General features: G+C 29.0%; 2 protein-coding genes across 2 annotated transcripts; both read right to left on the reverse strand.

Moving 5' to 3' along the window:
• Positions 1-736: 736 nt before the first annotated feature.
• On the reverse strand, positions 737-13,587 carry LOC135963668 (uncharacterized). The gene is made up of 6 exons (XM_065515614.1): positions 13,524-13,587; positions 4,670-5,110; positions 4,459-4,618; positions 1,725-2,012; positions 1,136-1,352; positions 737-1,068 (listed from the first exon to the last, which is right to left on the reverse strand). Exons 2-6 carry the CDS (start codon positions 5,053-5,055, stop codon positions 881-883), a joined length of 1,239 nt encoding a protein of 412 aa, XP_065371686.1. The 5' UTR covers positions 5,056-5,110; positions 13,524-13,587; the 3' UTR covers positions 737-880.
• A 307-nt stretch (positions 13,588-13,894) lies between these two features.
• Positions 13,895-15,549, reverse strand: LOC135949057 (uncharacterized). Its single transcript, XM_065498516.1, has 3 exons — positions 15,493-15,549; positions 14,926-15,419; positions 13,895-14,846 (listed from the first exon to the last, which is right to left on the reverse strand). Exons 1-3 carry the CDS (start codon positions 15,547-15,549, stop codon positions 13,895-13,897), a joined length of 1,503 nt encoding a protein of 500 aa, XP_065354588.1.
• Positions 15,550-16,568: the final 1,019 nt, after the last annotated feature.

The raw sequence follows: 16,568 nt of genomic DNA on the forward strand, positions 1-16,568 counted from the left end.
AATATGTAGATATTTAAATATAAAAACAAGCTTTGACAGTTGTTAGAACCAAAAAGCGAAAAAAAAATTATCAGCTGTTTGACTGACTCCCACAAATGGTTGAGATATACATAAGGAAAAAAACGGGACAACCTAAATTTTTGGCCTATTTTTGATGGGTCAAAATCGGGAAAAATATTTTTTAAACTGAATTTTTTTAACCAAAAAATTTTTTTCACTAATATTAAAAAAAATTTTTTTAACAATTTCGAAATTTTTTTCTATATCTGGATGGGTCAAAATCGGAAAAAATATTTTTTTAACTTGTTTTTCACCAAAAAAAAAATTTTTTCAATACATAATAAATTTTAAAAAAAGTTTTCCATAAAATTTTTTTTTTTTAAAAAATTTTAAAATAAATTATAATTTTTTTTTTAATTTTGTTAACCTTACAATTTTTAAAAGGTGTATTTTAAAGTATAATATGGTGAAGGGAATATAAGATTCGGCACAGCCGAACATAGCTCTCTTACTTGTTTATTACTGCTTCACAGCGTAATAAACATTCCCTTATAAACGCATCTCATAATCCTTCCTTCGTGGTACAATTGTGACTGAGATCTGGCGATTGGACAGGCCACTTCAAAACACGTAACTCATTGAATTGAAATCACTCATTTACAACTCTAGATGTCTGTTAGTAAAATGTAATGTATTTGAAATTAGGGAAGTTTCCATTGTATTTTCACTCTCTTTATATAAAATAATAATTTATTTATAAAAAATAATAACATTTTCTTAGTGCTAACAGCATTTTCAAAAAAAAAAAATAGTTTATAATAGTCATGTTAATACTGTTTTTAATAAAAGAAAAAATTCCACAAATTCATAAATTAAAATTTCACAAAATTTTAATATCTTCAAAATATTTCAAAAATACTTTTAGTCTTTCGCCAAATTTCGGATTATGAAAAATAATGCGTCTATTTTTTAAAGCCTCTTCAGTTTCTAAAACGAAATTTTCGGGATCAGCCAATTCGGGATGTTCGTTTATTAAAATGGGTAGCAAGCAGGTTGCAGTAGCTAAGCCTAAATAAAAATATATAATAATTTAATTATAAATACATATTTAACATTAATTTCCAAAACTACTGACCATGGAAACCTTTGTTGATAATTTCCTTTTTAACATCATCTATTGTAGGAATACGTTGTTGATAATTTAGTTTATGCAAAATATCTGAGAGTGATTCATGATACACCATGATTAAATCATCCAAATGTGTTTGAAAAACATCTGCCTGCCACGAGGTAAACATTAAATAATTCCAATCAATGCCAGGCGAGCCATAAAAACCCTCTTGAAAATCAATCTGAAATGAGATAAACAAAATTTAAAAAAATGTGCTTCAACTTATTGCTAAAACAAATACTGAATAAGAGTAACAGTAACTTTGAAAGTATTTTTAATTAAATTTAAATATTTTATTAACTTATAATGAAAAAAATGTAAACAAAGAATCATAAAATCAGAAAATCTGGATTATAATCTGACTAGTACGAAAACACAACTAAAAATGGACTTAATTAAACAGAAAACCGTATAGAAAATTTATTTTAAAAATTTAAAAGAAAATCCCTCACTTTTCAAATAATTTTTCAGCAAAAATTTTAAAATTGTTTGTGATCAATTTAACACAACTTGTGTTCAGAACCTTCCGGTTCCTTATCCTTCATATACTTACAAATATAACTTCCTCGTCGTTTGGCTCTTGGAACATCAAATTGTTCACCCACATATCACCATGATTGAGCACATGAAAACGATCTGATAACGAACGACTATAAACATTGATCATTTTTGCTATAATGGTGGTGCTAAAACTTTCCAATTTTGGAACATATTTCTGCAATTCTTCTTGGCTATTGCAATATTCTATGGTCGATTTTATTGCTTTCGTATACATTTCATGTATGGGTGAGGGATGTTCGGAGATATTGCCGGGCAAATGATAACGAAACATATCGGGATTCTGAAAAATAGAGTACAAAAGTAAATAAACTTTTCAAATATTTCAATAAATAATGAATATAATGGTTAAAACTTATTCAATAACAAGTAAGAGAGCTATATTCGGCTGTGTGGAATTTTTTTTAAATTTAAAAAAAAAAATTTTTTGGTGAAAAAAAAAATTCGGGTTAAAAAATATTTTTTTCCGATTTTTACCCATTGTAGGTCCAACTATACTATGGGCTTATATACGTCGTTGCAAAGGTCTTTGAAATATCTATCATTTGGTATCCATATTATCTATATTAAGGACTTAGTAATCCAGATAGATAGATAGATACACCAAAATTTATTTTTTAAAAACGAAAAAAAATAATGGTATATTGTAAAATTATAAAAAAAATTCAGTCGATTTTTATTTATAGTTAAAAGGAGAGTAAAAAACAAAAACAAAATATTTCATAATTAATAATAAATATTATAAAGTAAATTAAATTTCTTAAATTTCGAAAAATTTGGTGCTCATAATAATAGATACATTTTTAAAAATTCTTATTAAACAAAAGCTAATAAATTTTATCTTAAAAAAATTAGTTTATTATTAAATTAAAGCTAGTATCCAGTATATCCACCTTTGTTTTGTAAAACTTTCTCCACTCTTCTGGGCATACTGGATATCAAGTTCTGACACTTCTCCAATGGAATCTCGTACCATATTTTTTGCGTTTTCTCCCATAAATCGTCTTTATTTTTGAAAACTTCCTTCGAAAGCCTTATCTTTAATTCACTCCACAAGTTTTCTATTGGGTTTAAATCAGGGGATTGGCTGGGCCAGCTTAAAACCGGTACGTTATTCTCCAAGAACCAGTTTTTAACTAATCTTGAACTATGTTTTGGGTCGTTGTCCTGCTGGAATGTCCATATTAATGGCATATTTTCCGATGCATATGGAAGCATTACGTTTTCCAATATGTCTCTATACCCACTAGCATTCATGGTATCTTCTATTCGGAATATCGGACCAACACCATTCCATGAAAAGCAACCCCAAACCATTATGTTTCCCCCGCCATGTTTTACCGTCTTTTTTGTAAATTTAACGTGGAATTCTTTTCCAGTCGTTTCCAAACAAATTTATTTTTGTTTCGTCGCTCCATAAAATATTTCTCCATTTTTTTTCGCCTTCACACCCGGACCATTGTAAGTGCTCTTTAGCAAATTCTAATCTTGTCTTGATATTTTTTTGGCGCATTAGTGGCACTTTTCTGGCAATTCTTCCCGGCAATTTAGCTTGTAAAAGACGACGACGAACTGTTTGTGGACTGATTTCGTTACATAGCTCCGCAGAAATAGCTTTCGATGATATGAAAGGGTCTTTTTTAACCATAAGGACGATCCGCCTATCTGTTTCTGGACTGGTTTTCTTTGGTCTACCGCGAGTTTCTCTTTTTTGTTTTTTAGATAAAGCATTTTGGACAAAATGTAAAGATCTTCCTATGCTCTTTGCTATTTCCCGTAATGATTTTCCTTGATTTCTCATCGTTTGAACAATTTTTTTCTCATCTTCGGTACAATGATGATTTCGTCCCATTTTCTTCAAAAGAGTCCTATTTTTTATAAAATTGTTGCTAAAATTTAAATTATACTTACTGTTTCACGTAAATAGGAACAAAAAATTGCACAAAAAAAAAATTGTATATAAACAAATTACAAATTACTGATGTGTATCTATTTTTATGAGCAAATAATTTTTTGTAATTCAAATAAATTCGTTTTTAAAAATCAACATGAAAGCAAATAGTTGCCAGATTTTTGACTGACATGACATTGCCAGATAGAAATTTTAATAATATGATGTATTCTTAACGCTTGCGAGGAAATTTTCAATGTTACCGCCATTTAATTTTTTTCCAATTAGGTATATCTATTATTTTGAGCAGATGTGTAGGTCAAAATAGGTAAAAAATCGAGGTTCTCCTGGTTTTTTCCTCATATCTCAGCCATTTGTGGACCGATTTTGCTGATTTTAAATAGCAAACTTCTCGAAAGCATGGCTGAAAGAATTATTGATGATTGGATCCCGAAGATATCTGGGGTCTTCAGAAAATTGATTTCAACAGACAGACAGACGGACATGGCTTAATCAACTCCTCTATCTATAAGGATCCATAATATGTATACTTTATAGGGTCGGAAAATTATATTGTGGAAATTACAAACGGAATGACAAACTCATATATGCCCTTCTCACGAAGGTGAAGTGTATAAAAACTACAAAAATTAAGACGATCGGATATAGTTAAGGATTGTCTATTCCGACGTTAGTAGGATATAATGAGAAATCTCTGGTAGCACTTCTGGTTACAGAATCATTCATTGTGGTTAAATTATTAATTCATAATTTTTAAAATTATAACCTATAGTTAGTGCTAAATTTAAGTTATGTTTTGTTAGTCTTCAATATTTACCTTTTTATACAAAACCATACTGACAGCATGAAATTTGGCCAATTTTTGTAAAACTAAATGGCACTGATTCAAATTGAAACCCAGCTTGACATCGTTTATACTGAATCCCTTCAATTTTAAGTTCTCCATAACAATTATACGATCATCCACATAAATAGCTCTAAAATGTTAATTTTAAAAAATATTTTTTTCTTTTAAAAATAATGCTTACTTGGGAGCAAATATTGTAGTATCCTTGATCTGATCCAATAGCTTTTGAGTTTCCTCGCCTATAACCGTATAGTACTGAGCCTCTCGAGCAAAAACATCAAAGTCCTCTTCCAATTGAGACATTAAATCATTTTCTAAACGCGTTTTCAATATAAATGAAACATTTTTCACCGTTTCCTCATCCGTTTCCGTGCTATAATCAACTCCTAGCAAATACAAGGCACTAAAATAGTTTTCGCCTTTACTGGTGGCAGGATTTTTGATAAAATTCCTAATGACAACCTTTTGATCGTTACAATAATGCTGTATGATTTTCTCCACGTACTCCTTGTCAAGCCATAATGGCTCTTTCGAGGACGAACAAGTGGGCTGTAGTGACTCATCCATTTTTTGTGTTATTCTAGTTTTACAGTATTAAGGGTTAATACTGTTTTTTCAAAATCTGTAATTAATTATGTAGGTGTTGATAAAAAATTGTGTTAGATATAAATAAATTAAAAATGTTTAAGATAAGATTTTTTGTTAAAATTAAAAAAGAATTAAATAAAATATTTTATTAAAATGCCGGCAAATATGAGCATTCACACATACATTCAAATGAAGTATCAGTTAAATTAAACCCATTTGTCATACAACACTGCACAGTATGTTGAATATAAAAATCGAAATGTTTAAGATAAGATTTATGAAAAAAAAATAAATAAAATATATAAAAATTACTGATAAATTATTTCGTTAATGCGGAGCAAAGAAATACATACACAATTATTTGGAGAATTTCGAGGAATGTGGGTCGGAGTCGATTATTTGGGCACTTGATATACAGTGAGTGACAATTAGAGTTCTTTATTTTCCCGCAATTTTTTATTTCCCGGGAAATCGGGATTGATTTTGAAATTTCCCGGGATCCCGGGAATTCTCGCTTAGAACAAATTATTCAATTTTAAGAATGTAGACTTTGTTAAAAACTAAAAAATGTATGGTTTTAAAACGTAATTGGATACAAATAAAAAAAATCCAACAAAAAATTAATATAAAGAGATAAACTGACTCGATTTATAATTTTGGTTATATACAAACCTGTCACCATTTGTCATTTGTATCGAAATGGCTTGTATTTCCATTAGATTTTGTTCCAATTAATTCTGTTAATTCGCAAAAATAAATATTTTATTTCTTTTTTTAATTTTGAATTGGCAATGTTTTGCTTATTAAATCAAAAATTAAGTAATGATGTTAATTAAAACTTGAAGAAAACCCAATAATATTAAACAAAATTCAATTCCACTGAAGATGGTTTTATTCCAAAAAATGTCGTTTTACTCTTTGTGAAAAAGCTAAATTCTAAAATAATTCCACTTTCATTCGGAATAGAATTCTGTGACAGCCCTGAACATTTGGAGTTTTTGGAATAATTGGAATAATGAACTTGTTATTATTCTATTTGGGTTAAATCTTTTTTGTTGAATGAATCTTCTGCATTTGTTTTGGAGCTTTAATCATCTTTTAGAGAAAGCCATGTTCAAAAAACATCACATAAAACTAAACAAAATAATTCCCTGGGATTCTAGCACAATTTCCCGGGAATTCCCGTGAAAAACTCTAGTGACAATAAAATGGAAACTTTTTATTCCGTAATCTCACTTTTCAAAAACATGATCTTTTACGAAAAATATACTTAACAAAAATACATTTATAGAATGTGGTTATACGAGTACTTCTTAGTATTAGCAAAACAATGGAAACTTGTACAAGAAACAAGACTAAAACAAAAATAATATTGTTACGAAATTGTACTTGAGTTCAAATATAACGATTTTAACGGCTGATTTTAAAGTAGCAAACTGTAACATATCTGTGGGCATTATTAACATTGAATAAAAGCTATCAGTTGACCATTGATTGTAAGTATGGCCACGCTGTTTGCTGCGACCGTATATTCGAATATTCAGTTAAAGAACATTGTAGAAAGTACACCACAGATGGCGTATGTATTAGAATGCTCTAGACAGTTAAAGAGCAATCTAGAGTGCAGATGGCAGTGTTATAGTGGCAGAGGCTGCAGTCGTTAGTCAGTTTATCAGAGACGCTATTCGAATAAACATCAACTGAGTGCCTTAAAGTGTGTTGTATTTTTCAAGTAAATTCGTATATAAAAAAACATTGAGTGACGAACATTCTGTTGTTGTTGTACATTTTAAATAAATAAAGAGTTGTTACAATTTTTAAACTACTAAACGGCTTTTATTTGCAATCAAAAGTATCCGGTTTATTTAAAGGAAATAAACCAACGTTTTGAAAAGGTTAAAACGTAACAATATGTAAAAAGCACGCTTTATTTTACCATTATTTCAATATTTATTTTAATTGTAATTTTTTTCGCAAATTTAGAGATGAATTAAAGCAAAAAACTATCTGTGATATTCATATATTCAATGAATAAATCAGCAGTTTACAGACAGGTACTGTAGAAATAATATTTGAGAGAAAGGCCTCGTAAAACTACGCCAAGAGAAGATAATTAAATGGCAAGAGAGTTTTAAACTCAATTCCCAAAAATTAATCCCCGATAGGTTATTAAAGATCTAATATTGAAAATTAGTTCTCGAACTGTTAGCCACAAGGCAAATATGGCTGCTCTTAAGTGTTATCGCCCCGCGACAAAACTCTTATTTAATTTTCTCTAATATACAATTTTCCAATTGAATATTTAAACTTAAATAAATGCCGTGATTTGCCCTCTGGTCGAATCAGAAATGGAATACTGTTATCTTTATGGATGAATAGAAATACAATTTAAGAGGCGGTTATGGGAGAACGTCTGTAAGGCAGCCGAAGGGAAAGAGACTGAACCCCAACTACACAAATAAGACAGACAATTTTGGCAGTGGCTGGGCTGTTTTTATACCCTTCACCTTATTGAGAAGGGTATATATAAGTTTGTCATTCCGTTTGTAATTTCCCCAATAAAGTATAAATATTCTGGATCCTTATAGATAGCGGAGTCGATTAAGTCATGTCCGTCTGTATGTATGTTGAAATCAATTTTCTGAAGCCCCCAAATAACGATTCATACATCAATATCTCCTATTGCTTGCTATTTAAATCGAGAAAATCGGTTCACAAATGGCTGAGATATATGGAAAAAACCAGGGCAACCTCGATTTTTGACCTATATCTGGATTACTAAGTCATTAATATAGACAATATGGATATTTAATGATACATATTTTAAAGACCTTTGCAACGACGTATATAAGACCTTAGTAAGTTGGACCTACAATGGGTCAAAATCGGAAAAAATATTTTTTAACCGGAATTTTTTTTCACAAAAAAAAAAATAAAAAAACCAAAATTTTTTTTTAAAACTTAAAAAAAAAAATTATTTTTTAAGTTTTCGAAAAAAGTAATTTTCTAAAAAATTAAAAAAACAATTTTGGAAAAAAAATAAATTTTGTTTACCTAAAAATATTTAAAATTTGTATTTTGAAGTATAATTTGGTGAAGAGTATATAATATTCGGCACAGCCGAATATATGTAGCACTCTTACTTGTTTTATTTCCTTTAAATAAACCGGATACTTTTGATTGCAAATAAAAGCAGTTTAGTAGTTTAAAATTGAAACAACTCTTTATTTATTCTAATTTGCGCAACAACAGTTTAAAAAGTTACTATGTGTTTTTATACAAATACACATGTATAATTCACAGGAATATACACACACTAAAATTACACACTTTATAATGTACAATAACAGCACACTACAGTTGATGTTAATTCTAACAGTGCTTATGATCAACTGACTAAGTTGTTGCTCTTCCTACATTATTTATACATAGTGACATCTTCTAGTAGTTTCATGAATTATCTATCTAACGGACACAACTAGAATGTTGTATTTCTAAAGCTTTTAGCAGCTTTAATGTTAATAATAACAGATTTAACAGTAAATGTTTTCATACTTATAAGCAATGTTAATAGCTGCGTGTTGTTAAGTAGAAGTTTCTACTGATGGAAATGTTTACAAGCATGATGAATGTTGCAAGCAGCCGTTACAGACCGTTAAATTCAAATCGTAAATGCAACTGGAATTGGATACAGATCCATTTCAAATGATATTAAAATTGACCCTAGTTTGGATGTGGTTACAATCCAATGAGGTGCGAGTTTATAATACGTACGAGTGAAGTATATGTGAAATGGGTTGTTTACCTCTAAAGAGAGGAAGGCCAATATCACGTCTGAATTCATTCAAATTTATAGTGGTATGTATCGGGTAACCGATGAGTGTCTCGCTATATCCTATTGAGACACTCATCATTATTTGACAGATTTCAATTTCTCTAGGGATTTAATGACCGCTTTGCTATCAGTTCCGCGTCTACTTTTATAGCTATTATTTCGGCTTAAATAATGCTACCATAATCTGGTAGCATTAAGGACAGAATCCCTCAGTGAATAACTGGATGACGTAGTGCAAAATATTTAGGCCATTGACGTGTTTAGGTATTGTGTAGTCAACAGGAAGATCCATATTGATGGCCCATTCTTTCGTAGCAAAATACTTTTTAAGGGCTGGTCTAATGTACATATACAATGTAGCAACGTACATTGATAACTCGAGTTATTATATTCAATTAGTATTCTTTATGTATGACATAACATGTGTATATACGAGTATATACTACATACATATATATTTTTATTTTATTTAATAATCAAACTTGACCCCTTTCGATCGGACAATAGAAAATTTTCAACAAATGGTCACTCGAGCATATTACATTGAGTTCATTTGACCCAGAATAAGAAATAAAGTGTGAATTTTTTTGTTCTATAAGAAACACTGACGGAGTTTGGTTTAAAGTGAGTCTGTTTGTTAAGCTGGTGGACATTTTAACTGGTTGTTTTCATTGAGACGAATTTCTGAATCATATTAGGTAAAATAAATGGTAAATTAATATAAATTTGAACATTTTAATTAATTATGATTTACTAATTAAATATTGTGCTTAAATGATCTGTTGATTGGGAAAATAATAATGCTTGTAATATAATTTCGAGCAGTGCGTTTGTATGTAAATATGTATATGTATGTATGTAATATATAGTAGATACACATTACACTTTGAGTACATTTTACGTACATATGTATGAAAAATTGATAGTGATAATGGTTTATCAGCTGAAAAATAAATAACAAAAATTAGTTATCAGAGTCAATAAAAAGAATAATAATAACCTGTGTTTAATTTCTTGATTAAACAGAAATTTGTAGATGTCGAAGAGGAATATTTTAATATGTTTATTTCTGTTTTTTTTTAATGTAATAAAAATATTTTCTGTAAAGATTAAAAATAATAGAATATGATGATACATACTGAAAATTTAAATGTTTTGGCTTATTCCTTATCCTTAAAATCCAAAAACAAATCACGATTTTATAAGAAGGTGGCTAATTTCTCCGAAATAAGGCATTTATATAGGTTTTCAATAATTTTAATTGGCCCATTGTCAATACAAAGTTGCATTATACTTCATTAGTAGGATTTTTAATTTCCCGACCTTTTTTGATTCCCGGGAATCGGTAAAATTTTTCTCTACATTCCCGGGTACCCGCATATTCCCGAAATATATAATAATACTGTAAACTATGAATATTATAGCAAAATTTTATATAAAAATTTAGTGTTACAATCATTATATATAGAACTTCGTAGTAATTAATTCAATTTGAGCTTAATTCATTTCATAAATCCATTCCCAATATCTAATTCTTTAGCTTCCTTCAAAAGCTTCATTTAAATTGAATTAATTTTGAAGTTAATTAATAACAAAATTTATTCATACTTTGAATGATTAAATTTTTGTTGATTCAGATCTACTTCAAATCCTTTTAAGTAAAATGAATGAATTCAATACATTTAACTGAATAGTTAAGAGATAAAATTTATGTTGATCTTGAAAATTTTCAAATTATTGGATTCAAAGGTGAATTTTTATAATACAACATCTGCAAAAGACACTCATTATAAAGCTGACATTGTTACCAAGGACTATTGCTGTGTTTCATTTCAAGACCAAAATCAATTCTATACTTGAAAATACCAAATGGTGTGCCGCGATCAAAAGTAGGGACCTTTGTTCTACTAGTGTTTTCTGGAATAATTCGCACCGGTCAATCTTGGCATTGATGTTTTCCATATGATTTTTTAAATGTTCATTCGAAAAACAAAAATAAATAATAAGTGGTCTATTATTGCCGAGATATAAACGAAAAATTGTAAAAAAAATTTACACATTTAAAAAAAAAAAAATAGAGTTCTAACATGTTTTCTTTGTAGTTTCGTCAGTTTTTAATTCCCGGGAATCCCGACTAAAAATCCCGGGAATCGGGTAGTGAAAAATTCGCAAAATTCCCGGGAATTCCAGGGATAAAAACCCTATTCATTAGAAATGTGTTTGAAATACCTATCATTTCATATATACATATATTTTCTATGTACAGAAATATTTCCAAATTTAATGCCACACCCACTCGAAAATAGGCGTCGTCGATAAATAATTTGTATTTTTTGTTGTACTCTATAAACTACGGGTTTTCGGTTTTTTCTATCGGAACTAATTTTAGCCGAAAAATAACAAATTTAGAACCAACTATATTTGGCTGTGTCGATTCTTATATACCCTTCACCAAATTATACTTCAAAATAACAATTTTAAATATTTTTAGGTAAACAAAATTTTTTTTTTAATTTTTGGAAAAAAAAATTTTCGAATTTTTTTTTTAAATTTATAATTTTTTTTTTTTTGTTTTTTTTTAATATTTAGCGAAAAATAAAACTTTTAGTGAAAAAAAAAATTCGGATTAAAAAATATTTTTTTCCGATTTTGACCCATTGTAGGTCCAACTTACTATTATATACGTCGTTGCAAAGGTCTTTGAAATACCTATCATTAGATATCCATATTGTCTGTATTAATGACTTAGTAATCCAGATTTAGGTCAAAAGTAGGTCAAAAATCGAGGTTGTCCTGGTTTTTTCCATATATCTCAGCCATTTGTGGACCGATTTTCTCGATTTAAATAGCAAGCAATAGGAGATATTGATGTATGAAGTTATTTGGGGGCTTCGGAATGTTGATTTCAACAGACAGGCGGACATGGCTTAATCGACCTCACTATCTATAAGGATCCAGAATATATATACTTTATAGGGTTGGAAAATTATATTGTGGAAATTACAAACGGAATGACAAACTTATCGAACTTTTTATTATATTATGTATAAGGAAATTATTCATCAAAAATTCTATTTGGATGGTAAAACCAGACCAAACAAGAGGTAGATGGATTTCCTAATGTAAAATCCAATTATCCCTTTTTAGGTCTGCAAAATCTTTTAATTGTTCTCTAGCATTTAATTAAATGTGAAAATACGATATTCATGTTATTTTAATAAAGTATGATACACAGAACAGATATTTAAAAACGTACAAGAAAAAATATTCATAATTCAATAAACATAATTTCTATAAAGACAAATCGATAAAAAATATCATTGGATGTATTATTTACATTAATTGTTTAAGGAGAAGTAACATACTGCTTTTTGAATGACTGCCATAAATCCGTCCTTTACGAGTTATCAACATGAGGATCTTTTGTACAGAATTTTTTCTATAATATCATACTATTTAATGAACATCACTTAAACCGATCGGTTCTTAATTTTTTAAAACTGAAACAGTGGCGTTTGATTTTATGGTTTTTTTGGAAAGCCGGGATTTTTAGATTCGCAGATATTTTATAAAGTATTTTTAACAGATTTGAGGGTTTTCAGGAAATCTTTTCGAATTACAATGTATGTATTTAGCACATATTTTCGAACATGTTCATTTTCGGATTGAGTTACGCAATATCCGCCCAGATTTTCAATAATCGGTTTCTTTCATTTAATATTTTTCCTATTCAAATTCTATGTTAAAAAAAGGAAAAGGGAAAAAAACTCCCGGGGAATTTTTTTCATAATTGGGCTGATTATGAATCAGATTAAAAAAAATATATTCTGAAAATATGACCGAAAGCAGATAAGATTTTAATATACATAGATGCCAAAGTTAAATTAAACCGATTCGAAACGGTAATATGGTAACGATAACACTAATTTGGATTATTTTGGAAGCGGTATTTTAGCGGTAAGAGTAATAGCAGTTATTTCGGTACCGTTATGTTAAGATAACGTTAATTTCCATAACGACTGCCTCCATTTTTTACCTAATCGGGAAAAATGTTTTTTTACCAACATTTTTTTTAAAAAATGTTTGACAAAAATTATTTTAATGTATACTGTGGTTAAGGGTATATAAGATTCGGCAAAACTATTATTATACATTGGAAAAGGTTCAAGTCCAATACATTTGTCCCTTGTTTTCTTCTAACTTTCAGTGATGAAGTGAACTTTAATTCGGGAAAACAAACAACATTAAACATTTTCATTTAAATAAGTATTTTAAAGAATTTATTTTTCCAAATTTTTTTTTAACGGTTCACTAATTCCCAAAACTATTTATGTTTCAACAAACTCATACATACAATGCAACAATTAGCGCTGATTACATACAACTTTTTTTCATCATCATCATTATCACCAGTTTGTTATAATGAATTAACTATTTATTAACTTAGAAAAAATATTAATACTCATTTTCTTTATTACAAACACACATTATGTTGATTTACCAAAGAAAAATAAACAAATAAAAAAAAGAGAAAAACAGATTTCTATTGTGTAAATTAATATTTCTTTTAAAGCACTTTTGTATTGTAGTTTTAATAGTTTCATACACTTACTAAAACGTACTAAAACTGTCAGGTAAAAATAGCGTTCTTAACTGCACGATAGTAACGTTTCGACTGATATTCACGAGTAAAATTATATTCAAAAACTCTTTGCTCGTACATAAATACGTACTATGTGATTGATTCGATTCGTAGTGTTGCTGTTATTATTGTGTATCTATTGTTAACGAATGTTGATCATATTGAAGTTTCGCGTAGTTATTATAAATCTATTAGATGTACAATATATATTTTAGCAGACATTTTAAAGACTTAATTCATTATATAACATTTTTATTTAAGAAAGCAAATAGTTTGGGCCGCATTCTGTTCATAAAATATGACCAAACAGTGTTAATACATATTTATTTGATACTACATATTTAAATAAATTTTAATACAATTTGCCAGAAACAGTATTTTAACTTAAAATCTAATTTTTCTAAATATTCTCTACTTTCCGTATCCACAACAATATTAAACATTTCGTTTGTACAAAATGCTGATACGGCTTTCTCGTTAAAATCTACATCCGTGGCCGTTAAGGGCTTGCGACTTTGCAACGACCATTTTAATGTTGTGATATTTTTGTTTTGTTTTTCCAACAAATCAAAAATATCTAAAACACTTTTTTTATTTGAAACAACTGGAACCACAACTTCACACAAATGTTTTGAATCTTTTAGGGATAATATCTTGTAAGATTTCGGGGAATATTTTGTTATACTTGTAGATATCCATTGAAACGTATTGTTATTCATGCAGGCTATCCAAAGTTTACCATCAAATAGTGTTATCGCTGTTTTGTTATCAAACTGTAGATGACTGGATGAATCACATGCACGAAATCGATCAAAAAACCAAACTAACAATTCTTCACATTCGACATTACTGATAGTGGTATTCATATCGTTTGAAGAAATAATGGCCAAGTAATCTCTTATTTCAGGATTAATGTTATAACAAGGATGGATATTATTGTTATTGGACTTGTTATTTGTGGTTGTAATAATATTCGATTGTATTTTGATGCTTGAATTAGAATTTAATGAACTGCTACTTAGTGGATTTGTTCCAAGAGAAGCTTGGGTGTTAGTATTTTCCTGATGTTTATTGTTATCTTCAATTACTGCCTTATCTGTGCTCGTTTTGCATAATGAGCTGTTCTCATTCGAGATGGTGTCTTTATTAGGACATTCAGTTGAAGCTGGTTTTAATGTTTTATTATCTGACCCTTCAGTTGAATTTGATTGCTTCGAACATTTTGGAAATTCATCCAAATACTGGCATAAAGTTTCCGAGTATTGACTTCCCGAAGAGGCTGTAACTTTTAACCTGTTGTAAAGGAAAGACAAAATTTAATTACAAAGCCGAAAAAAACTAATAAGTACATTCAATTCTCTGCAATACCTACTTTTTAGTTTGTGAAACATTTTTCATGACATGTTTACTGCGTTTTCTGCCACATGATGAATCTGAATTATCCGTACCATCCGAATCACTATTTTTACTTGAATCCGTTTCAGTATCCGTTGCTTCAGAATTGCTCTCTATATCCGAATCGGCGATCAGTGTTATCGATGATGTGGAACTAGGTGTCGGTAATTTAACCTTGGCTATGGGCAGTTTTGAATGATTTTCAAGCTCTTGCTGCTGAACAGCCAATTCATTCGTATACACTTGCAAGAAACATACAAATTGAGGATTGTCATAGTATTCATCATATGCGTATAGCATTATAGCTGAGCCACGAACATCGCATACTTCCTTTACAAACCAACTGTTTTGGAAAACTTTTGTCAGTGTACGAATGTCTTGACGAGCGGCAGGAACATCAACATATTCCTCAATTTTCTTCTTTAAATTACTAATGGTTGCATCATCATCGATAGAAAAATATGAAATATTCTAAATGTAATAATGCATATGTACATATATGAAGTAAACACTGATAAAGATTATTTAAATAAATGTTTTATACCTTAAGTGGCGATAGAGCCTTTAAACTTTGAGGTTCCAATTTAATTTTAATAAACATATTTGTAAGATTATTAATTAGTAAATTATTTCAAAAAGTTTTGCCAAATTTTTGCGAATTTATACAAGGTGCTGTCGATGGCACTGCTGATAATTTTTTTCTTCACTTGTTTCGAGGCTCGAGCTGTCAAATTTACTAGTGTTTCATCTTGTGAAAACTACACCAAATATAAAAGCAACAATAACAACAGGACGACTTCGACAGTTCCAGCCAACATAAACAAAAACAAACTGCATGTGGTTTTTAAAAATGTTGTACGTGCTGTAGACACGCTCTCACCTAACAGTGAATTTGCCCTTTTTGCAGCAGGCCATTCTCACAAATTTTTAAAAAACCGTTAGGTTTCGTCAAATGCGATTGTATTGTATAATCAGTAATGTCAATAAAGTGCTTTTTGTTTCCTAAACAATTTGAGTTGGTAACTCTAATTGGACTCGTGAAAAATTTTTTTTTAAATTATCATATTTAATTAATAAAGCCAAAACCGATCGGTAATATATAAAAACACCTTGTATATTTTTGATAACAGATTAGATTTTGGGATAATTATAATTTCTAAACCAATTTTTTCCGTTAAAACAGAGCTCGAAACTCCAATTGGTACCATTATATATATATTTTTCTAAATTATCAACCAATAAGAAAAAACATAAAAATATTAATTTTAAAAATGTTGAATATATGGTTAACTAAAAAGTTAAAGATGGAAGTTATATACAATGGAAAAATTTATCTATTTTACACCATTCTTAAATATAATTTTAACTTTGAACATCGATAAAAGACAAACCGAAGCAATTTAAGATTTTTGAGGAATAATGAACTTGTGTAACAAAGCCGATTTTTGGCCTAATCTGATAATTATTATGAAATAAAACAATTTTTATAATATTGTCAAAAATATATATCAATAATGCAATCTTAATCAATGATTAGAGCTTTTTAAATACCAAAATAGTTTTTTTTTACTTTTTCGATTAAAATAAAATCGGCAAACCCTTAACATACGGACAAATTAT

Source organism: Calliphora vicina, chromosome 1, assembly GCF_958450345.1.
Source record: "Calliphora vicina chromosome 1, idCalVici1.1, whole genome shotgun sequence".
In the NCBI taxonomy this organism is placed as follows: Eukaryota; Metazoa; Arthropoda; class Insecta; order Diptera; family Calliphoridae; genus Calliphora; species Calliphora vicina.

What these genes read in the sequence shown, in the direction of transcription:
- LOC135963668 (XM_065515614.1), bottom strand. Translation starts at nt 5,055, where the DNA reads ATGGATGAGTCACTACAGCCCACTTGTTCGTCCTCGAAAGAGCCATTA. An exon ending in GTATGGTTTTGTATAAAAAG is followed by an intron (nt 2,013 to 4,458) that starts GTAAATATTGAA and finishes TCTATTTTTCAG; the next exon opens with AATCCCGATATGTTTCGTTA. An exon ending in ACGACGAGGAAGTTATATTT is followed by an intron (nt 1,353 to 1,724) that starts GTAAGTATATGA and finishes ATCTCATTTCAG; the next exon opens with ATTGATTTTCAAGAGGGTTT.
- LOC135949057 (XM_065498516.1), bottom strand. Translation starts at nt 15,549, where the DNA reads ATGTTTATTAAAATTAAATTGGAACCTCAAAGTTTAAAGGCTCTATCG. An exon ending in AGGCTCTATCGCCACTTAAG is followed by an intron (nt 15,420 to 15,492) that starts GTATAAAACATT and finishes TATTACATTTAG; the next exon opens with AATATTTCATATTTTTCTAT. An exon ending in AATGTTTCACAAACTAAAAA is followed by an intron (nt 14,847 to 14,925) that starts GTAGGTATTGCA and finishes CCTTTACAACAG; the next exon opens with GTTAAAAGTTACAGCCTCTT.